This window comes from Notechis scutatus, chromosome 5 (genome assembly GCF_049901735.1).
Source record: "Notechis scutatus isolate UNSWTSFEM ecotype Mainland chromosome 5, rNotScu1.2, whole genome shotgun sequence".
NCBI lineage: Eukaryota > Metazoa > Chordata > Lepidosauria > Squamata > Elapidae > Notechis > Notechis scutatus.
In genome coordinates this window covers 55,496,727-55,521,820 of record NC_142013.1, presented here as the reverse complement: position 1 = coordinate 55,521,820, position 25,094 = coordinate 55,496,727, and the positions used below count along the sequence as shown (strand labels likewise).

The window sequence follows — 25,094 nt, the reverse complement described above, 5'->3', positions numbered from 1 at the left end:
ATGAGTTCAGTGGAACAGGTAAGTGAAATCCAGGAAAGAAGAAAGGGGGTTAAAATGTTTTTCTTCTATTTTCCATTGTATGCCAAATTTTGGAAACTTGTTTCTTCGACTATTGCTGGTTCTCTCAACAAAGTCCCCCTAGAGAGAACTAGACAGGAGCCAGATGAAGGCAAGTCTTTTTGAACTCACATGTAGTAAGCATCGGTCTAGCATACAATAGACTGTGTAGCTGGTTATTTCTGATTGTAGACAACTCTTTGAAATCCTAAATGAGAGGGATATAAGAGCACATTCATTCATTTCCGTAGTACCAGACTGTTGCAGGAAAATTATCACCTATTAAACCTGCTGTATATTCAGCTCTCCACTGAATTTCTTCAACCACAAGTTGAATAGATTCTAACACTGGGCAATGCCTGTTCAAATCAGTGAGGATTGTGGGTAGAGTATGGATTTATTTAGGAACAGGTTCACTTCTAGCACAACACTAATTGTCAAGTGTATTCTATGGCACCCACATGTGCAGAGGTGGATACATGTACACGAAGATGGTGCATCTAGGTGCACAGTGGAAGAATTCTCCCCAAGAAAATGTCATGTACACACCAAAATGTAAGAACTAGTTCAGAGTCATGGAAATCATGTTAGTGCTAAGGACTTGTTTTATTTAACATATTATTTTGCAAAATTGTAATTGTGTTATGTGCAGAATATCTTTTTCCTTCATCAGTATGTTTCCAGAGAAAATATAATTATTGGGGGACATTCAGTAAATTCCGTCTGCCCACAGAAGGCATTCATCAATGTAATGAGGAGGGCACTAATTTTCAACAGTTATTTCTTCACCCTGCATTCTTACTTCCTCCAAATCCGGTCCAAAAGTATGGACCAGGTTTGAAGGAAGTCGTCTTCTTCAGGAGTAAGAGAAGTTACAGGGAAAATGAACAAGAGATCCTTTGTCTTCCCATTTCAAATATACCTTTGCGTCAGCTATTTCCATTATTTCTATTATAGTTTCTACAGACAACATTAAACTAAAATGTTATTGTTCAAGAAGCACTTTGAAAAGAAATGGTATGCATTTAAGTAGGCCATATTTAAAACATTTGCACATAATTAATCAATATCGGGGTGAGATTTGGTTTATCATATACATATATTTTATGCTTATGCTCGGTTTTCATATGCATTACATAGCCAGAATCCTTCCAACAACCCTGAAATATAAAATAGACTCACTGTGCCGCAGTTGATTATGGGACTCACAAGACATATGTACCTATCCTGATCTAGGTCCCAAGAACAGATTCCAGTCTTGAAATTGCCTCTGCTGCAAATGATAAACTTCCAGATTCTAAAATTTGTTTCTGCTATGAAAGGATATTCTGTATACAGCAAGCAAAAGTAGATCATAGTGAAAATGAAAATGGTAAGAAGCATAGAATTCTTTGATAATAGTTTGTTTGTTGTTGCCTCTCCAAATCTTCTTTAAGCCCTGTACTCTTCCTTTTTATACTGTTTGTTTGTTTTTCTTTCTTTTAGAAAACATGTCTGACATATTTTAGCTTGTCTGATTTTAGAAGAAGGGTAGATACCAGGAAAACTGAATAGAGTTAAAAGGAGAATGGTATCAGTGAACACATTCATTACTATTCAGGACCCTTCTTCCTGAATTTGAATGAAAGAATACGAATAGTAATACAATTCTGAAAATTATTGACAGCTCTGCCTTCAATATCTGTGCCTTGAGCTCTGTCTATGAACTGTATACATATAGTTTTCAAACCTTTCAGAATAAAAACAGATAGTAGCATCTTTGTTGGAATAAGTGTTCTACAAAACAAGCATAACATTTTTTTTGAGGACACAACCAGGATGTGGATTTGGGGTTCTCTCTCCATCCTTGTTTTACACTTAAGCACTTAGTTGTTTTAAGATTTATTTGATTTTTTTTCTTTTCTCTTGTTTTCTTTTAATAAATGAATATTTTGAAATGTGCGATAGCCATTTTATGAATATTCAAAAGTCCCATCATATGCAAATTATTTTTTGTTCTTCTGATAATGTTCTGGATTGTACAATTCACTGTAGTCTGTTTTCTGTCACAACTTTTCAAAATTAAATCATACATACTTAGTTTAGAAATAAAGTATTGATGGGAGATGAGAATAAATACTGTTAAAAATACTATAGAAAGAAACCCATGTCAGTGTATCGTATCCATCAGAGGGTGCCTGTGAAGATGTTAATCCTGCAACATTATACCTTGCAACAAAACCAAACATCTACTTTCCTCACACATTTATACCAACAGCATCATCATGAGCTCCAACAACTTTACACACTAGCTTCACATGCTCTTTCTCTAATGGGATATATGTCATTATCTACCAGCAATGCCATTCTGATTCTACAATAGACAGATCTTGAGTCAAAGAACTAATGGACACAAATTTGATATCAGGATACAAATAAGGACAAAAGTAATCCCAGGACACTAGATGAAAGTTCTCAGGATAACTGTTTTGGAAGAAAGAAGCCATACCACAGAGTGAGAGGCTGTGGAGCTCACATATATCAAAAGGCCTTAAGAAATAAAGAAGATTTTTCAACATATTACAATTGCTATTTGAAGAGGTCCTTGTAATCTGAATAATTCTTATTCCAGCTTTAAATCCTATACCAATTTAACTACTCCATGTATGCCTTTTAATAAAATTTACTATTAAAGATGCTATCAGGCTCCTTCTCATCATCAAAAAAAGTTTTCCTTATCTGTTTCAAGCCTTTGTATGTAAATTCATATGAAGGAATCTGGCATCTTTTAAAATGTTATATTTTGGTATAAAATCTTATAATTGCATGTCTTTTTATTTCTCACTTTTCTGTTTGATTCCCAGAAGAGATCGCAGTGCCTCGGTGCCATTTTTTAATCCCACTAAGGCTGCTTCCCTTTATCCTTGCTTTATTTCTCACTTTAATCATAGCAACAGCCATTGCCTTGAGTGGTGAGTACAAATTATTTATTAGGTTCTCAGTTAATCATTGAACAGTTTGCATTTTTCATGAATCTCCCGCCAGGAATAATATTAATTGGATACTGAAAGTTGCATCTTGAATTATTGCCGTTGAAATAATGCTATTAAAAAAACAACTCATGAGCTTTGTAAAGTAAGACAGTCATTAATAGGTGTAGTCTGGTCTTCCTCCAATTTGATGCACTCCAGAGATGTTGGATTTCAGTCCTCAATGATTCCCAGGAAACCTGGCCAAAGTACAAATTGCCTGGGAGATCATGGAAACTGAAGTTCAGCTACTCTGAAGGCAACCCTCAGCCCTGGGAAACAGGTTATTGCAGAGAGTCAAATCCTTCTTGAGATCCATTATATCATTTCAATTTTGTTGTACTCCCACTTTTTCCTAAGTATTTCAGGTATCTGCTGGCTTTCTTTCACAAGGTCTAGGAGCTGAAAGTTTGCCAAACTTTCAACCATTTCTATTGCTATGCAAAAGTCAACATACATAATCTTTCTTGGAGCATGCAGTCACATTGACCACACATAATACCACCTTTATTTATCTAAGTATCAGCAAAGTTGAAGTGGCACTGGATTTTCCCCAGTCTCTATTTTATTATGGAAGTAGTGTCTCATTTTACGAGCCATCATAAATGAAGGAAAACCAGGGGAAAATAATTAACCAAGCTTTATGGTTCACAAAACTTTCAGTATAGATGGATTAGGTTATAAAACATATGGGGAACAATAGATAGGTTCACAAATGTCTATGTAAACATTTTTTATTGACAATGAATGAGTGTTAGCCATTTCACATTGTATAGCTGATTTTTGTTGCTGTATGAGGGAGTGGAGGAAAAGCAAATAGGAAGGAAGGAGAATCTGGAATTGGGGAAAGTTAGAGAAAGGAATGGGTTTCTATTTTAGCTTCCATCACAAAACATTTAAACATTTCCTTCTTTCCAATGTTCACTGAGAGGAACATTATACACATAATTCCTGTTCCAATTTGTGAGGGCCAATCAAATATCAAAAAATTGCTGTTTCATTGTAGATGGTATTTTGAATGAACAGCATAATAACATTTGTAACCACAGATGATTCTTCAATGTTCCCTTTTTCATTTCTTCCTTATGCATCACTTTTCTTCACATGTACATTTTTTAACAAATCTGGGCTTGGGTTGATTTAATACAATATGCTTTTTTCAGTTTATTTCAATTGCAACGGGAGGTTTCAGTGCAGATCTTCCTTTAAATGTATTGATCAAACAGCAAGATGTGATGGCGTCTTCAATTGCAAAGATGGAGAAGATGAGTACAGATGTGGTAACATTCAGTTTTATTATGGATGTTATGTGCTATTTCCCCTCAAGGCTTGTTTTGAAGTGAAAAATAATGACCAATCCAACATTACCCTGGCAATTTCCATATTGAGTTCCGCACTGAAAATAATATACCACACTACTAAAAAGAGAAAAATATTTGCTCCCTTTGTGGAGGAAATAATAAAATATACAATTTTTCCATCTCAGTGGAGACTTTTTTAATTTTGAGAATTTAAAATTCCTGCCAATATGAATACATTTCTTTATTGTGCACTCACCAGGAACTACAATTTTTACTAAACCTGTGCAGAAAAGCTGCCATTTTATGCAATGGTGAAAAGAACTATAGAGTTCTCCTTGCAGAAACTATGTGAAGGCAAGGTGATTTAAGTCCAAGACAGGAAGAAAACATGATAAAGAACTAAGTCCAGCTCTGTCTTTACTCTCTTGAGTATTAAAGGAAGGGAGGAATAAAGCAGTTATATTTTCAAGTTTCTGTTATTTATTAATCAAGTAGTGTTCCAGTATTAGTTGTGGGGCCTGTTTCCTCGATCCAGCTTGTCACAAAGGGGTGACAATTGTTAAGAGGGTTCATTTATTCCAGAAGCAGCATTGATTGCAAAAACTTCTTTAAAAAAATAACATAATAAAGTTATACACAATATTATATTTGTACCACATAGCAATGTACTGATCCTGAAGTACTATAAAAATATCCCTTTGCATCTGTGTTTATATGTATTACCATAGATATATGTACCATGTACCATGGTGGTGCAGTGATTAGAATGCAGTACTGCAGGCTACTTCTGCTGACTGCCAGCTGCCTCCAATTCGGCAGTTCGATTCTCACTGGCTCAAGGTTGACTCAGCCTTCCATCCTTCCGAGGTTGGTAAAATGAGGACCCAGATTGCTGGGGGCAATATGCTAGCTCTGCAAACCATTTAGAGAGGACTGTAAAGGACTGTGAAGTGGTATATAAGTCTAAGTGCTATTGCTATTTCTATGTATGAGTAAGACAGCTTTGAAACAACACAAATTTATTATTTGAAAGTTGACCCTAACCTATAAAATTGCAAGTTCTGCTTTTAACTATAGGCATTTTTTTTAATTATGGGGAGTCAAGGGCAATAAAATAGAGCATTATCAGCATAGTCTTAAACACACTGAATCAGGGATGTCTACAGGGATAGATTTAACAAAGTAACAATGACTGATGCAAATGAAAAAGGATTCCCCTCTTATTTTATTGTTGCACTTGGGACATATGTAAAAAACAGGGGAGAGCTTCAGGGGTGGGATTCAATTTTTTTAACAACTGGTTCTGTGGGCGTGGCTTAGGTGGTGGGCCTGGCTTTGTGGTCATGTGACTGGGTGGGCATGGCTTGGTGGTCATGTTATTGTCTGTGCGTGGCAGACAATATCACTCACATCCAGGCACGCATCTCCTCGCCTGGCCTCTCATGACTGTGAGGATGCTGCAACAGTCGTGTGAAAAATGGTCATAAGTCACTTTTTTCAGTGCCATTGTAAGTTTGAATGGTTACTCCACACAAGCAAAGTACCAGCAAAGGAGGGGAAAAAAAACTCCAGAGAAGTTCCAGAGACAGGAAGTCTAGTCCTGCCAAGAATGTAATAAGGGTTAATGGAGAGGCAGTTTCTGTAAGCAACACCAGAATGTTTCCTTCCTGCCTTCCTTACAGGATTAGCCCAGTAATTTCTTCTAACAACTGGTTCTCTGAACTGCTTAGAATGTTAACAACCGGTTCTCGCGAATAGGTGCAAACTGGTAGAATCCTACCGCTGGAGAGCTTCCATTGCATGCTCAATGGAAGCCACCACAGCTTTTTTTGACTCCCCACAGATTTTTTGCATTTGAGTATACCATATATTAGCTCCATCCCAAATGAATTGTTAAAGATTTTTTTTAAAGGGGGGGGGAATAAAATTGGAGTCAATCACAGGCTTAATTTCATTCAGTTTTGGATATATTACCACTGCTTTACTTCCTGAGCTAGTCCACTGGAGGTTTTACCCGAGTAGCGTAAAGAGAGAAAAGCAAGAAGCACTTAGCTGCTGCAATTGTCCTGTCCTTAAAATAATCACTATTAAATACCTGCTGACTTTTTTTTTTTTTTGTGCCTCCCTAGTCAGGCTGAGTGGCAAAAGGGCTGTGCTGCAGGTGTTCAGTTTTGGAACCTGGCGGACTGTGTGTTCCAATGGCTGGAAAGAAAACTATGGGAATGTTACATGTAAATACCTAGGATTTTCAAGGTATTGGCAATTTTGTTAAGTGACCATGGAAACAAAATGAGTCAAAATATAGTTTGTGGGTTTTCTGATATACAGTGAACATCTTGTTGAATTAGCTTTTGCATCTGTGTTTCTTTCTTAATTACTGATTTTGATAAGCAACAACAGTTTCTGAAGATATTCAAAATCAGGGGTGGGATTCAAATTTCTTAACAATCGGTCCTGTGGGCGTGGCTTAATTTGTGGGTGTGGCTTGGTGGTCATGTGACTGGGTGGTGTGGCTTGCTGGCTGGGCGTGGCTTTGTGGTCATGTGACTGGGTGGGCGTGACCAACTCAATGTCACTCACGTCAAGGGATGCCTCACCTGGCCTCTCCCCTCCCAGCCATTCCTTGTCACCCAGCCTCAACGTATCTATAGTTCTGTAAAAATGTTCAGCTTTTTTTGACTTTATTATCTACATACTATAGATGTACTTTCATGGACCACTGAAAGGAGGAAATAGCTCACATGATTTGCCCAAGAGTGTGATAGGCAACAGGCTTTTAAGGGGCTGCCAGAAACCGGGGGGGGGGGCAATGTATTTTCCAAAGAAGCAGAAGGCAAAACAAGAAGCAATGGATGGAAACTGAACGAGAGAAGCAACCTAAAACTAAGGAGAAATTTCTTGACAGTGAGAACAATTAACCAGTGGACCTGCTTGTCTCCAGAAGTTCTGGGTGCTCCAACACTGGAGGATTTTAAGAAAAGACTGGACAGCCATTTCTCTGAAATGGTATAGGGTCCCCCCCAAGGTCCCTTCTAAGTGTTATTCTGTTATTCTGACCCCTTTCCCAAGACCTCTACTCAGAGTTTGGCATCCTCAGCTTTCCTGCCTGAGCAGGGGGTTGGACTAGAAGACCTCCAAAGTCCCTTTCAACTCTGTTAAACACACATGTATTTATGCTCTGGACTATATATATATATATATATATATATATATATACATATATTATATATTATATATATATATATATATAGACATGTAATCCTGAAAAATACCTGGGCAAAAGAAAGGCAGTAAAATAAATCTAGGTATAGGGACAATGTAAAATATTAATATATGATAAATAATGGAACAATTAAAAATAATAGCACAGAGTTTTCTCTCTCCCCCCCTTCCTTCTTATTTCTTTTCTTCTTTTCTTTCTTTCTTTCTTTCTTTCTTTCTTTCTTTCTTTCTTTCTTTCTTTCTTTCTTTCTTTCTTTCTTTCTTTCTTTCTTTCTTTCTTCCTTCCTTCCTTCCTTCCTTCCTTCCTTCCTTCCTATTTCTTTTTCTTTCTTTTTCTTCTCTCCCTTCCTTTCTTTCTTGCTCTTTCTTTCTTTTCTAGTCTCTCTCTCTCACACACACATACACACACCACACAGTCTCTCTTTCTCCCTTCCTTTCTATTTCTTTTTATTTATTTCTTCCTCTTTCTTTCTTTGTCTCTTTCTTTCTTTCTCTCCCTTCCTTTCTTTCTTGCTCTTTCTTTCTTTGTCTCTTTCTTTCTCCCCCTTCCTCTTTCTTTCTTTCTTTCTTTCTTTCTTTCTTTCTTTCTTTCTTTCTTTCTTTCTTTCTTTCTTTCTTTCTTTCTTTCTTTCTTCCTTCCTTCCTTCCTTCCTTCCTTCCTTCCTTCCTTCCTTCCTTCCTTCCTTCTTTCTTTTCTTTTCTTTTCTTTTCTTTTTCTTTCTTTTCTTTCTCTCTCTCTCTCTCTCTCTCTCTCTCTCTCTCTCTCTCCCACACACACACACACACACACACACACACACACACACACACACACCTGGCCTGGGACAAACTGAATGATCTGGTGAGTTCCAATCAGCAGTGGGTGGCGGGCAAAGGAAGAAAGGGGGGCTGGCATGTGGTGGCAGTGGGGCCTTGAGCACCTCCCCGGCCCTCCTAAAGTACCTCCATGTACGGTGGTGGTGGCAGCAGCAGTGGGACCTTGAGCACCCCCCAGCCCTCCCAAAGTACCTCCATGGGTGGTGGGGGTGCTGCTCCAACCAGGAGGGCAGGGACCTGGCTGCCTCCCATAAGCAGAGTCGTCACCGCAGCACCTCCGCCACCTCTGCCTGCTTCTTTTTGTTTTGCCCCCAGGAGAAGTGGGCAGAGGTGGCAGAGGTGCTGTGGTTATGGCCCTGCTTAAGGGAGGCAGCTGGGTCCGCTGCCCTACTGGTCAGAGCACTGCCGCCGGAGCTCACTGCGCCGCAACTGCCACATGGTAGGGAGAGTTGGGAGAGCACCGCGTGGCAGCTTAGCCAGCCAGCTGAGCTTGGGATGGGGAGGGCAGGTAGGTAGGTCCCAACCAGTGCCACCAGAAGGATGGGGCTGCGCTGGTGGGGAAGCCAGCCAGCTGAGTCCCGGGATGGTGGGGGGGCAGGTACATAGGCCCCAGCCAGCATCGCTGGTGGGATGGCGCTGCACGATGTTGCACATATGTGATAGGGACTGACTGGGCAGGGAGTGGAGAAGCGGGTGGAGAGAGGTGGGGCCAGCCAAAGGCCTGATTTACCAGTTCTCCGAACTACGGAGAATCATAACTGTTAGGAATATAAGTCACCTGACAGGTATTTGGGTTGGAAATATATAAACCAGGATAGATATTTTAAAACTGTATCTTTAAGAAAATGCAAAAAGTGTAATTAGGTGTGGTTTCTCAAACGGCCATAAGATGAAGCCAGAAACCTGGGTTGTCTTAGTCTTAGTCTCAGAAGAAGTCTCAGTGAGTCTCTTTTTCCTTCTGTTGGAGAGTATTGCCGTTCCTCCATTTTTCCTCCTAATTGACTGATATTCCTGGATTTGATGTAAGTCTGATACTGACTCTTTTTGACACTGGACTTTGTTATTGGATTATCCCTGGACTAAAAACTGACTGATCTTACCTGTGAATGACTTTGGACTGCTTGTTTTGAACTTTGCTTAAACCTTCATGGGAAGTAAAAAACTACATTTACTGTACAGTGTATCTGTGTGCTGTGTGTGTATTATTCAAACACTTCTCTCACTACGTCTCCCTGTATGCGCTCAGTCTCCTAACGGGTAATTACCTCAACAATAACAACTGGTTCTACTGAACCAGTCAGAACTGGTAGAACCCCACCCCTGTTCAAAATGTTAGAAAAACTTTGCCAAAATGCAACAGGCTTGGTGTTGCTGATGATTATGTTAAATCTGCAGGGATTTTCGACACAGTGCAGTACTGGAGACATCGGTCTTCTCTTTGCAATGTTTACAACTGTGCAGAACAGGGCTTAGTAGTCTTTCTGCTGCAAAAGGAGGAATGAGATGTTGGTGCTCTAATATATGGGGAGGCTGATGAAAATGAAACCCCAGCATTCTGAGAAGGTTGCAGATTTGCTATCCTGCATTAGATTTGTTTTATTATTATAGCCTATCATCCCAGATTTCAAAAACCAGGTAATATAAGAAGTCTCAAATATAAGAATTAAACAAAAGATTGTACTGGAACTTATTGGTTAATTCTTACCTTCTACAGTTTTGTAAGCTCATCTAGCTTTCCAATAGCTGCCATTGAGAATGAGTTCCAGAAATATTTTGTTACTGCAAATCGGTGGTTATCAGCTGATCAGCTAACATCACCACAGAATGCTACTGATTTACGGTATGTTTCAGATGCTTAGCTTCAGAAAGACATGCAAATGGGCTCCATGGACTTCCATGGAACTGCAGAATCTAAACCTATAGTATCTGCATGCATGAACCATCATATAATGCTGTTAGATAAGATGTCCTGTGTGACTGGGCCTTTCCCATTTCTCAATTGGCAAATTGGTAATATGCATTGATTCCTATTCTAAAGGAAATGTTCATTGATTTGAATATTTTCCCATCTTCAGTTGAATAGAACAACTAAAATAAATGTCATTATTCATTTCAATTCTCATTCCTAAGCCTTTGCAGGGCAAAAGTAGCAATGAGCTTATTAAAATGGCCATCTCTTCCTGGAGTTAATTGTAACATGTGTCCATGCCAAGGCTTTGTGTAAGTAATGCGACCTCTCTCATATCCAAAATCATGTATATATAGTTGATCCATGGTCTGGACATTCTTGGGATCAGAACACCAAAGAATTTATATCGGGGAGATTCCATTTTACCCTGTTAGGATTTTGATATGGAAAGGAAGCACTCATACATTAAATTAAGTATCTCTTTCCATATATCTGTGTGGATGTATGGATGGAAATTCAGACTTCCAGTGATAGACTCATATTGCTGTTGGTGAAGACTATGCTGACAAAATACAGGATTGAGCCAATAATCTTTTTTTGTTTAAACCAATCATTGTCAATCTAGTCCCTTTCAAATGTATTTTGAATGTATCTCCAAGGGAGATGGGCAATTAAGAAATATGAAAAGGAAGGAAGAAAGGAAGGAAGGAAGGAAGGAAGGAAGGAAAGAAAGAAAGAAAGAAAGAAAGAAAGAAAGAAAGAAAGAAAGAAAGAAAGAAAGAAAGAAAGAAAGAAAGAAAGAAAGAAAGAAAGAAAGAAAGAAAGATGCTAACGTTTAGACTTTCTAGGCAACATAACGAAAGCTATCTGGGAATTCTGAGAATTGTAGTCCTAACATATTTGGAAGGGATGAATTTAGGAAGGCTGGTTTAAATTTACAGGCTGAACAAATGGTATTTTGATGCATAAAGCTGACAAGTAACAGACTACTTTTTTCTGTTTCAGAGAAGAATGTATTTCAGGCAATGTAATTGTCTTAAAATGTTTAGGTAAGTGATTTGGGAAATGGTATAGAATGTTAACCCAATTTCCTCACACCACCTAGGGAAGAATGAAAATGCTCAAATATAAAGACTGGAAAAACACATTGTGTGCAACTTTAGTTTTAATGAAGGGCAGCTATACAAAACAAAGTTATCAGTTTCAATTAATTTCTGCGAATCTTATGGAGGAGAACTTTCTGGTGGGGATGCCTCAGTTAATAACATGTTTGGTATAACTGCAGTTCTCCTAAAATTTATCATTTATCACAAAATAAAGATAATAGCAACAACAACCATTTAGATCAGTGATGGGATTCAAATAATTTAACAACTGGTTCTCTGCCCTAATGACCGGCTGGGTGTGGCTGGGTGTGCATGGCCAGGGGGTGCATGGCCAGGGGGTGGGACAGCACTCAGCCTCTTGCAACACTCTGCCAGCCAAAACGGAGTGCGGGGGTTAATTACAAAATATGGGCTTTGCTTTGTGACATCCAGATCCAGCAAGCAAGGGGTGTGAACTGCACAGAAAAGGAAGTTTTGTTTTGTTATGAAGAAATATCCCTGAAGTCAGATGTACACTAAACGTAGATTGACTTTTAGCTACACACCTTCCCAGCAAACAGCAACATTTGAATTCCAAGCAAAGAGGATTCACTTTAGGATGAGTAACCACAGTTTGTATGTTGGAGGTTCCTAAAGGAATGCTGGAAAACTGTATTTTAAAGAACATTTGAGGGAGGGGTGCAGAATAGCCCTTCTCTGCCTGAGGCTGTAGAGACCAGGCACCAAGCAAAACACTTTTTGTGAAGCAACTGATCAACACTGACAGAGTAAGCCACTAGTATATGAAAACAAAGAGCAAACTCCACTCCCTTCTAGTATTGGTGATGTTACCTAGTTTGGTAACAAAACATCTGCAAGAAAACCACCAAGCTCAGAGAGCACCAAGGACCCCACAGTTCAACCCTGAGCTACAAATATTCTCTGTTTTCAATGTAGACTTTTTGGTTAGAGGGACTCAGAGCCTGCCTTATATGAGATGGCTCCCAGTGGATTTCATTCTAAATTTTGGTATGATATCTATAAATAAGGAATGTAGAATTATGATGGTTGAGTCTTTGATCCTTTCATGCATCCAAAAAAATACAAAGCTAAGGGATAAACAAATAAATTGAGATTTGAAAAAAGAAATTAAGAATGGGCATTTTATAGTGACTTGTATATGCCAGTGTTTTTATTTTTTCATTCTGCCAGCATGTGGTACCAGGACCAGGTACTCCCCACGTATTGTTGGTGGAAATGTATCCCTGCTCCAGCAATGGCCATGGCAAGCCAGCCTTCAGTTTCAAGGATATCACTTGTGTGGGGGGTCAGTCATCACTCGTCGGTGGATTGTTACAGCAGCCCATTGTGTTTATGAGTAAGCATCCCATCTAGAATATTTCCTTGTTCCAAAAATGCATCCATTTGCACTCTCTCACTGGATATTATCTGAGCTTTATCTTTCTGGTCTCCATGAGTTCAGTCTATATACATGTTCGCCATCTTCCAAAAAGGGGGTCTTTTTGTTGTTGTTTTTTAACCTTACCATGCTGCTTCACATATAGCTTCACAACAGCAGTACAGCATTAACATTTATCATCTGTATATTTTAGTTATAGGTGCTTTTCATTACAGCAATGACATGGAAATCAACTTTCCTTGATTGTTTTCCAGGATGCTGGTGTGATATAGAGAGGCAACTAATGATTGTCATGTTACCCTGGCTGGGCTTGAATGGCTGGGTGTGGGCTATAAGAAATTTTTAAAAAGTGAATAGATGTGATACAAAGACATCTTCACTTAACTACATTTGATTTTGTGTGCGTGCTGTAAACTTCTGCAACAGTGCCAATAGAAACCTTATATTTTCTATCTTTCTTACAGAATCATTCTGAGTTATATTTCAATGGCTATCTTCAAGCATGATGTCTATGGAGATTCTCAGTCATCCAGGACATGGTTTCCCCAGAGGTGCTTTTTCAAGAGGCAACTGGACTTTCTTTGTTTTTCCTTGAAGATATTTTGCTTCTCATCCAAGAAGCTTCTTCAGTTCTGTCTTCTTCAGAAATGAAATGTCTTCAAGGGAAAACAAAGAAAGTCCAATTGCCTCTTGAAAAAGCACCTTTGAGATAACCTTCAAGCATGGTTTTAATGTTTTAATTTGAATTCTGGAACTGATCAGGAGGATGGAATTATTGCCTAAATTTCCTTGAATGTTGCTGTGAAAAGGTAGTGATGGTGGGAAATACAGTATAAGTATTCTGTTGACACCACTTGCAGAAGTTTATACAAGTAGTCCTCAACTTACAATTGTAACTGAATTTGGAATTATGGTCAGAAATCATTGCAGTTGTAAGTTGAGGGAACCACATGACCAGACCCTATTTTTCAACATATTTTTTTTTTGTAGTATTGCTTAAGCAAATGCCATGGTGATTAAGTGAATGCTGCAGTGGTACAATATGATATAAAATATATGATTCCTATGATTCTATATTTTTGGAAATGAAATCTTATACATCAAAACTTATTGAACATAAAGTTCAAAACTCTACACACAGCCAATTTTAAATGTTGAAAGATATTAATTTCTTTTTATTTGTAATGTTTTTGCTGAAACAGTTTGTACCTACCAGAAGCATGGAGTGTTCATGTGGGTTTAGTAATCCTGGAAGAAAGTCCTGTTAACCCACACGTAGTGGACAAAATTATATACCATAAAAATTATAAGCCTAAAACAATGAAGAATGATATAGCATTGATTAAGCTGGCTACTCCACTTGCACTAAATGGTAATTTTGACTCTCTTGATTTTCTTTCTCTCTTGTTTTGTATTTAAAGTTCATATTGAGAAGGGTGGCCTAAATTTACCACATATTTGCCACAGTGTTAATATTCACTTTTGGAAAGTAGTCACTTATGGAAAGAATATTGTATGACCGTGAGAATGTGAGACCTGTATAAAGTTGGAATATTCTTTTTGTGCTTTTTGTTTCTTTTGAATACTGTGTATTTGGCACAGAGAGGAATTTGTGCAGGTGTCTGGTGATGTGTGATCATCTGATGCTCATTTTACAGAAGCAGTTATGATGAAGAGGAAGGAAGGAAAGGTGTGGGTTATGATTCTTATCTCCATACAGCTGTCCTGTGGGAGAGACTACCAAAACCCAACTTGCAGAGAGAGAGAGAGACTGTATTCATAATCTGCAGAATTTTAATAGTAGTTGAACAGAAGCCAAGAAGACCAAGAAAAATGCCTTTTGTTTTTCCTTTTCTTTTCGGTGAATGAGAATTTGTTATATCTTCAAAATAAAATCCACTTTTAGAACTTATGCAAAGTATGCAGACTCATTTTCCCCAATAATAGTATCATTTTATATTTTATTCTTTCATCATTTTCAGTGAAATGGTTTTATTTTATTAAGTTATGCTGTTCTATCATTGTTGTATGTTATTATGGCACAATAAGCCAGATGTTTAGACTGGATTTGACATTGTTATTCTACCTATTAAGTGCTTGCCAAGGACCTGAGCGATGCAGATGTAGTCATTTAATGGTGTTAAATATATTGTTGTTGTTATTATTTTAGGACTTCGTGGATTTGCATAAATTCAGAATTGATTTTTAATTCAAATAATTTAAAAACTGGATGTTCAGTTCAGGAATGGGAAGTCGCTTGTCACTTTCCCAACCCTCTATAATCTCCCAGTGCTGTAGTTCTACACAAGAAGTATTCAAAAATTGTATTTAAATTTTTAAAAGTTCTGAATCTTTAGAAAAAAGATGAGGGATGTGATCTCACAGTGAATGTTGTTTGCTTAAACAGGTCTTATAGAGCCAATTTGCCTTCCTAATTTTGGAGAACATTTTCCAGAAGGAAAAATGTGTTGGATATCAGGATGGGGAGCGACAGAAGAAGGAGGTGTACATTTATTTTCTCAACCAAACTGCCACGTGTGAAAAATTAATTCAAGGCTTTCCCATAAATACCTTTTTATAAACTTCTCAATAAACCCCAACCCTTTATTTCTATAACAGAAAATAAATTTATAAACACAAAATAGAAATAAAATGACTATGAGCTGTTAATTATTGCTTTATGTACAGGTAGTCCTCAACTTGCGATCATAATGGAACTCAAAATTTATGTTGCTAAGTGAGAAATCTGTTAAGTGAGTTTTGCCCCATTTTATGACTTTTCTTGCCACTTTTGTTAAGTGAATCACTTCATTCTTAAATTAGTAACATGGTTGTAAAGTGAATCTTATTTCCATATTGATTTTGCTTGTCAGAAGGCCGTAAGACTCTGGGACATTGCAACCGTCATAAATGTGAGTCAGTTGTCAAGCATCCAAATGTAAATCACGTGACCGTGGGAATGCTGCAGCGGCCATAATGTGAAAAATGGTCATGCCACTTTTTTCAGTGCTGTTGTAACTTTAAGTAGTCACTAAATGAATTGCTGTAAATTGAGGACTACCTGTACCAACAAAATAAATAAATGATTCCTTTTTAAAAACATGAAGATCATCTCCTCTCTCCCTGCTTTATCTGAGGTAAAAAGAGTGCAGGAGATGTTCCAAACATCTGACAATGCCAAATTATCTACTTCCCAAAGTATAAATACCACACATTAATTTTGCAGTGTATGGAATTTTGATTAGTCTATAGGTTGATCTGAATACAATTAATTTTTGACTTTGCACTCCTCTGAATTTTACATTGCAATTCCTGCTTAAAAATTACATATTATATTTTCATCCTGCCATTTTATGTTGCCAAAGTGGCAAATATCAATCCTCCCCTTTTCCCCACAACAGCCCTGTGAAGTGAATTGCGTTAAGGGAGAGTGAGTGGCTCATACCTAAGGCAGGACTGGAACTCACAATTTCCTGGTTTCTAGGCCAACACCTTAACTGCTAAACCAAATTAGCTCAAAATTGCATTATATTAGGGCAAGTCACAAAATGTGCATAGTAGAAAATGCTGTGCACAAAAAAATGCATATCATGAAAAAACATACAATAAACATGAAAATAAATTGAATCTTTTTTGTTTTCAATTGCAAAACTTAATGACTATAGTTGACCATATACAAAATAAGTAAGATTTGGGAAGACTGTTCCATTCCTGGTCCTAATTTACATCCATTGGAAGGTAGTGGGGATTAACTTCATCTCTCTAGTTGAGATTTATAATTTAATGTTTTGCTCATTGAGTGCCTGATTGAATATCAAACATTTCAATGCATTAGCCTATAAATAGTTTTGAATTAATTCTTTTGGGATATCAAAATTCCTTCTAAAGAAACTAATAAGCAAAAATAGTTGATACATATAACCCAGTATCTTATAAAACAACAATAAATATGCATATTAATGAATAAATATATTTACACTTATTTATGATTATAAGACTAATGAAATATATTAAATTATAGGAATCTTCTTAGGATATACTGTATATTTCATCACTGGTTATAGCTTTTTTTTACAAAGTCATCTTATCACAGAAATGGAAAACTAATTATTATTGTCTTGGGATATCAGGTGATACTTCTGAAACCATGAAATATGCCAGTGTCCCTCTAATTTCTAACCAAGTATGCAATCGTGGAGAAGTCTATGGAGGAACTGTAGCATCGTCAATGCTCTGTGCAGGTTTTTTAAAAGGAGGCATAGACACCTGTCAGGTAAGAACATTTCTTATTGGTACATGTCTAAATGTTATTGTTGATTAAATGTTCATTAAAAATATGTCCTCTAGAGAGAGTCATATGCAAACCTACTACCTTTTAAAGAAAACCTCTACAGAATTTCTACATGGCATTTGATGACAAGTTTTCTTCATCTCAGCCATAGGAAAAAGTCCATGTGTCATATCAGCCTGTGGTCAAATTATAAATGCATGCAAATAGAAATGAAATAGGAGAAGTGAGGAAATATCACTAGGAATATTGCAAATTAAGAAATTCTCCCACCATGTTTTGCCTAGGAGAATATAAGAAAAGGAAGGATAGTAAGAATCCAAAGCTTAGCTTAAGAATCCAAAGCTTAGCAGAAGATGCAGAAGATCTGTTTCAGTTTTTGGCAAAAATCTGCTCCTGCTTCTTACAGAAATATCCCTCTTCAGATGTGTTGCCTCTGGGTATGGTAGTTTGGGATTCTGGCCATCACTTCCTACTCTTTTATGGAGAAGCACAAGTTGAGGGAGTCAGTAGAAGACAGCCACAATCAACTTGATAGGTTATAATAAGCTGTATCAGTGTTTCTCAATCTTGTCCACCTCCTCAACTCACAGAATTCCCCAGCCATCTTCAAGCGGCCAAGGTTGAGAAACCGTGAGCTATATGACAATAACAAAAGGAAGTTTCTTTTTTCATGAGAACCTTGTCGGCCTCCCAGGAAAGGCATGCTGTGGGCTCACCACAGAGTTCTTCTGCAGTTCTTCATTTGCAGTTGCTAAGCAGCTTGAATAAAAGCTTACACTTAATTAATTGGTCTACGGATGTCTAAGATAGCAGTCCTTAAAGTATGGGGTAGTTCAGGGGTGTCCAACCTTGGTAACGTTAAGCCTGGAGGACTTCAACTCCCAGAATTCCCCAGCCTATATGTGTCAGGTGGTGATTAGCAATATATCTCAGGCATGGCCGCATCACATTATGTTTTTCTGTCTCTTTCAGGGAGACAGTGGGGGGCCACTGGCATGCAAAGATATGAATACCTGGAAGTTGGTGGGAACAACCAGCTTTGGGCTGGGCTGTGCAGAAGAAAACAAACCTGGAGTCTACAGTCGCATCACCTCATTTCTGGATTGGATACATGAACAAATGGAGGTTTACTCTCTCATGGTTTCTTTTCCAGGCCTAGGCGCATTGTATCCAGTGGGAGCAGGCAGGCAGTTATGTTTCCTGTTGCTCAGTTGCAACCTTTCCCCCCACCCCCTGGGGCACATCAGTACTGTGTGCTCAGATCCCAAGCCTTTTTGGCATCTATCAATGTAAAAGAAAATGGACTTCAATCAGGGGTGGGATTCACATTTTTTAACAACCAGTTCTGTGAGCGTGGCTTAGTTGGTGGATGTGGCTTGGTGGTCATGTGACTGGGTGGGCATGGCTTGGTGGTCATGTTATTGGCTGGGCGTGGCCAACTCAATATCACTCACATCAAGGCACGCATCTCCTCACCTGGCCTCTCATGACTGTGGGGATGCTGCAACAGTTGTAAGCGTGAAAAATGGTTGTAAGTCACTTTTTTCAGTGCCATTGTAACTTTGAATGGTCACTCCACACAAGCAAAGTACCAAAGGGGGAAAAAATTCCAGAGAAGTTCCAGAGACAGGAAGTCTAGTCCTGCCAAGAATGTAATAAGGGTTAACGGAGAGGCAGTTTCTGTAAGCAACACCAGAATGTTTCCTTCCTGCCTTCCTTACAGGATTAGCCCAGTAATTTCTTCTAACAACTGGTTCTCCGAACTGCTTAGAATATTAACAACCAGTTCTGGCATATGGGTGTGAACTGGTAGAATCCCACCCCTGACCTCAATGATGTGGTTGTGTTTGCCCTCTTAATTCCTGTTTGCCTGCAGATGTCTGTGTTTCTCTCTGTTGCAAGTATGTGAATGGCACAACAGAAAGGGATTTTGCTTCATCTGCAGATGATTTTTTTATTTATTTATTTATTTGATTTGCCAATTGTTTACAAGATAATAAGTATAAATGTATACATAGTTGTGAATACATGAAATGGTTACATATAAGAAAAATAAAAGAATAAGAGAAACAATAGGACAGGGACGGTAGGCACGTTGGTGCGCTTTATGCACGCCCCTACAGACCTCTTAGGAAAGGGGTGAGGTCAATAGTAGACAGTCTAAGGTTAAAGTTTTTGGGGTTTGGGGAAGAAACTACAGAGTCGGGTAGAGTATTCCAGACATTGACCACTCTATTGCTGAAGTCGTATTTCCTGCAATCAAGTTTGGTGCGGTTTACTTTGAGTTTGTATCTATTGTGTGCTCTTGTGTTGTTATGGTTGAAGCTGAAGTATTCATTGACAGGTAGGACATTGCAATGTATGATTTTGTATACCATGCTTAAGTCAGACCGAAGACGGCGTAATTCAAGGTTTTCTAGTTCTAGAATTTCAAGTCTGGTGGCATAAGGTATTCTACAGCGAGTAGAGGAGTGGAGAACTCTTCTTGTGAAATATTTCTGGACTTTCTCAATTGTGCTAATATCAGATACGTAGTGTGGGTTCCAGACTGATGAACTGTATTCGAGTATTGGTCTAGCAAATGTTTTGTATGCTCTGGTTAGTAGTGTGATATTACCAGAGAAAAAGCTACGTAGGATTAGGTTAACAACTCTTAATGCCTTTTTGGCTATGTAGTTGCAGTGGGCTCTAGCACTTAGATCATTAGAGGTGAGTATTCCAAGGTCCTTTACAGAGCTTGGGTCATCAACAAGATCTTGACTATTCAGCTTGTATTTTATTTTCTGATTTTTTTTGCCAATATGTAAGACAGAGCATTTATTTGTTGAGATTTGAAGTTGCCATTTGTTTGACCATTCGGATACATAGTCAAGATCTTTTTGTAGGGTAGCAGTATTGTCTGTGGTATTGAACAGCTTTACATCATCAGCGAAGAGAACGCAATTGCTCTTAATATGATCACAGAGGTCGTTTATGTAGAGTATGAAGAGAGTTGGTCCTAGAACACTGCCTTGGGGAACACCACTATTGACAGGTACTGGATTTGATAGGACGCTCCCGATTTTGACCATTTGTTGTCTGTTTGACAGGAATGCTTCTATCCAGTTATTCAGTTGTCCAGAGATACCATAGGATTTTATTTTTAGGAGTAGTTTGTCGTGTACCACTGAATCAAAGGCTTTACAGAAGTCTATGTAGATTGCGTCTATTGTTTTGCCCTGGTCGAGTTGTGTCGTCCATATGTTTTTGCAGTGTAAGAGTTGCAGATTACAGGATAGTTTTTTTCTGAAACCAAATTGTTTATTGGAGAGTAGGTTATTTGTCTCTAAGTGAAGGATGATGGATTGGTTAATAATTGATTCCATGTCTTTACAGGTGACGCAGCATAAGGAGATTGGCCTGTAATTTTCAACTAGGCTTGGGTCTCCCTTTTGAAGATGGGGATGACTGTGGCTTGTGACCATAGGTTAGGCAAGGAGCTGGTTCTGAAAGATTTTTCAAAGATTATGCTTAGAGGTTTGGCTATGGCAGTGGATAGCTTTCTTAAGAAGTAGACACATATTCCATCCGGTCCAATAGATAGAGATGGTTTTAGGTTGCGTATTGCTTTTTCAACATTGTCTTCTGTGAAATCGATATGTATTAGATCATTGTTGTTATCTGTGGTACGGCTAGGAAATATTGGGCATGATCCATTGCTGTTTACAAATACTGAGCCGAAGAATGTGTTAAAAATGTTGGCTTTAATGGTGTCGTCGTTGCAGTCTTTACCATCAGGTCCTATCAAGGGAGGGATGGACCTTGAGTCTTTTAGTTTGTTGTTTACAAAATTGTAAAAAGCGCGGGTGGAATTGGTGCTTAGAAGGTTTTCCTCTTGTTTAATGTGATAATTGGTGCATTCGGTCTTTATCTGGTGGCATAGATTTTTGTATCGGTTTTTGAAATTGGCAACGTGACCAGATTTGTTTTTCCGCCAGAGTGATCTCTTTTTGGATTGAAGTTTCCTTATTGATATGGGTAATCTGCTTTTTTGTTTTGTTTTGGGAGTTGTTGTTGGTACATATAGTTTGATGACTCTTTTGACTTCAAGTAAAAATATGTTATAATGGTCTTCAACGGTATTGCATCCAGTGAATAGAGATTGCCAATCAAGGGATGAGAGATCGTTGTCTATAAGATCATAGTTGCCTTTTTGAAGTTACAATAGGGGATTACATCATTGTGGTAATTTTTGTGTGGATGTATGTTGAGACAAAAGTCGATCATATTGTGGTCACTACTGGAAAAGGGTTCTTTAGATTGTATTCCGTAGATTAGGTTCAAACTGTTGCAGAAGATGAGATCGAGGCAGTTGTTTAGTCTAGTGTTGTTGGTTACTAGTTGTTCCAGTCCCAGATTTGTAATAGCATTGTAGAAGGTTGTGTGTATGATTTCAGTTGTACAATCATTTAGGGTCCAGTTAATATGAGGTAGATTGAAATCACCAAGAAGGATAAAAGGGTATGGGCAGGATGCAGCCCATGTTAGTAATGTATTTAGCTTGTTTACATGTTCGATGTCATAATCAGGTGCTCTGTAACATAGTAAGAATTGAATTGTGATATTTGAGGATAGTTCACAGATGATGGTTTCAGGAAGGGCAAACTCCTGGGTAACTTGGATATTTTTTAGATGTAAGGATTTTTATAGAATATAGCAACTCCACCTCCTCGACGATTTTCACGATCTGATCTGTAAACATGATAGTCTCTTACTGTGGTAATGGAGTCGGGAGAGATGCATTGAGCCATGTTTCACAGACAAATATAATGTCAAAGTTAGCCATATTTAGGAGGAAGAGAAATTCAGGTATTTTATTCACGAGGCTTCTTGCATTGAGTAGTTTGCATTTAAGGCCGGCAGTAGTTGGAATTGAGGTAGTTGGGGGCGTGCGTGCCTAGTCTTGGGTGATGGTGGATGGGTACTACAGTATATTAAGTTGGCAATTGTAGGAGCAATTGTTGAAATCCAGTGTTTATTATGTGGGTGGGAAGAAACCAGATCTAAGTCTTCATTTCCAGTGGTCGGAAAAAAGACTGATAAAGGCAAAGATTTATGCCACAAGGCTGAGTGCCAATTGAACTTTGATAGTATGATAGTCCTGCCGCACCCTAGCATGCTTCTATTTATCCAGGGATAAAATAGGAGAAAGATTAGATTTGCAGAACTATGCTTAATCATATCCTGCCTGGTTTTGCATAGCCAATCAGAGGCAATTATTTCAGGAACATGAGCACATATTCTTAAGAGAATAGCAGGCTTCATGCGGGGCACCTCCCAATGTAATATTTTGCTTATCTGCAGAATAGCAAATAGCTTAAGAGTGATCAGATGGATGTTATCACTCTTTTTCAGCAGTCCTTGCTCAATCCTTAGACTATGCAATGGGTGCATATTGTAAATGAAACAGAATCAAAAATTATACTGAAGTGTAATAAAACAATGTAAAGACCAAATGTGGGTGTCATGATTAATGTGCCTTTGGAAACTGTGATCCTTGAGTTACAGGTGAAACTCGAAAAATTAGAATATCATGCAAAAGTTCATTTATTTCAGCAATGCAACTTAAAAGGTGAACCTATTATATGAGATAGACTCATTACATGCAAAGCAAGATAGTTTAAGCCATGATGTGTCATAATTGAGATTATTATGGCTTATAGCTCATGAAAACCCCAAATCCACAATCTCAGAAAATTAGAATATTGTGAAAAGGTTCAATATTCTAGGCTCAAAGTGTCCCACTCTAATCAGCTAATTAAGCCATAACACCTGCAAAGGGTTCCTGAGCCTTTAAATGGTCTCTCAGTCTGGTTCAGTAGGAATCACAATCATGGGAAAGACTGCTGACCTGACAGTTGTGCAGAAAACCATCATTGACATCCTCCATAAGGAGGGAAAGCCTCAAAAGGTAATTGCAAAAGAAGTTGGATGTTCCCAAAGTACTGTGTCAAAGCACATTAATAGAAAGTTATGTGGAAGGGGAAAGTGTGGAAGAAAAAGGTGCACAAGCAGTAGGGATGACCGCAGCTTGGAGGGGATTGTCAGGAAAAGGCCATTCAAAAGTGTTGGGGACTTTCACAAGGAGTGGACTGAGGCTGGAGTCAGTGCATCAAGAGCCACCACACACAGACGGATCCTCCACATGGGCTTCAAATGTCGTCAAGCTGCTCCTGAACAACAAACAACGTCAGAAGCGTCTTACCTGGGCTAAAGAAAAACAGACCTGGTCTGTTGCTCAGTGGTCCAAAGTCCTCTTTTCTGATGAGAGCAACTTTTGCATCTCATTTGGAAACCAAGGACCCAGAGTCTGGAGGAAGAATGGAGAGGTACACACTGCAAGATGCTTGAAGTCCAGTGTGAAGTTTCCACAGTCTGTGTTGATTTGGGGAGCCATGACATCTGCTGGTGTTGGTCCACTGTGCTTCATTAAGTCCAGGGTCGACACAGCCATCTGCCAGGAGATTTTGGAGTACTTCATGCTTCCTTCCGCAGACGAGCTTTATGGGGATGCTAACTTCATTTTCCAGCAGGACTTGGCACCTGTCCACACTGCCAACAGCACCAAAACCTGGTTCAATGACCGTGGGATTACTGTGCTTGATTGGCCAGCAAACTCCTGACCTGAACCCCATAGAGAATCTATGGGGCATTGCCAAGAGAAAGATGAGAGACATGAGACCGAACAATGCAGAAGAGCTGAAGGCCGCTATTGAAGCATCCTGGTCTTCCATAACACCTCAGCATTGTCAAAGGCTGGTAGCTTCCATGCCACGCCGCATTGAGGCAGTAATTGCTGCAAAAGGGGCCCAAACCAAGTACTGAGTACATATGCATGCTTATACTTTTCAGAGGTCTGATATTGTTCTATGTACAATCCTTGTTTTATTGATTGCATGTAATATTCTAACTTTCTGAGATTGTGGATTTGGGGTTTTCATGAGCTGTAAGCCATAATCATCACAATGACAAATCGCGGCTTGAACTATCTTGCTTTGCATGTAATGAGTCTATCTCATATATTAGTTCCACCTTTTAAGTTGCATTACTGAAATAAATGAAGTTTTGCATGATATTCTAATTTTTCGAGTTTCACCTGTACATAACAGTTGTTAGGTTCTTTTCAGTGACTTATAGATCAACAAATAGCCCCAATTTTAGCAAGGTCATTGAAAGAGGTTTAGATTAGAATGTAATGACAATTTAGGAAGAACATTTGTTGTACATTAAAGCTGCATCAGTGTTAGCCTAGCCAAACCTTTCCCATAGTTTGTTGATGTATGGATCTTCTGATTCTGAGTGAATATCTTTCCATAAACTTTGGAGATGGTGATTTTGCAGATCTATGTGGATATGTTCATTAGTATTATCTCCACATGAACTCTCCACATGCGTTTTAGAGTAAGCAGCATTAACAATCACAGCACTCTTCTGTAATGAAAAACATAATTAATTATCAACTAGGAGGAATCATAACTTTTAGTTTTTTCAACAATGGACAAAGGCACAAGTGGTCAATTGATTCCCATGGATTAGAGTTAGTTTAAATACTTGGACAAAGTATTTCAAGCCTCTAGGAAATTAACAGGCCAAGTAAATTCTGCCACTTCTGCTGTCCAAAAGAGCATACTAGAAAACTACATTTTATGGGCAACAGGGGGAAAATTACATTCCAGCATCAGTCAAGTTGTCTATGAATTGCACAAATTTCATGTGGGATGCAGTTTGACCCATATACAAACCTTATGAAAGCACTTAATTTCCTTAGGACTTTGTTCAGTATGCACTCCTAATGCAATCTTGATTTTTATCCATAGAGAGAAGAATGGAAGGGAGACGGTTAGCATCATCACCATCACCATGCACTCATCAAAATGCTCTACAATTAATTTTCAGCTTTGATAATTTTTGTACTTTTTAACAAAGGTGCTGCTTTTCCTTTTCCC

The 25,094-nt window shown here is 38.4% G+C and overlaps 1 protein-coding gene across 1 annotated transcript; it reads left to right on the top strand.

Moving 5' to 3' along the window:
* On the top strand, positions 1-25,094 carry TMPRSS3 (transmembrane serine protease 3). Its single transcript, XM_087967492.1, has 13 exons — positions 1-18; positions 1,294-1,429; positions 2,901-3,008; positions 4,229-4,345; positions 6,496-6,619; positions 10,119-10,244; positions 11,319-11,362; positions 12,611-12,776; positions 14,021-14,190; positions 15,226-15,321; positions 16,949-17,091; positions 18,082-18,234; positions 24,966-25,094. Exons 1-13 carry the CDS (start codon positions 1-3, stop codon positions 24,990-24,992), a joined length of 1,428 nt encoding a protein of 475 aa, XP_087823618.1. The 3' UTR covers positions 24,993-25,094.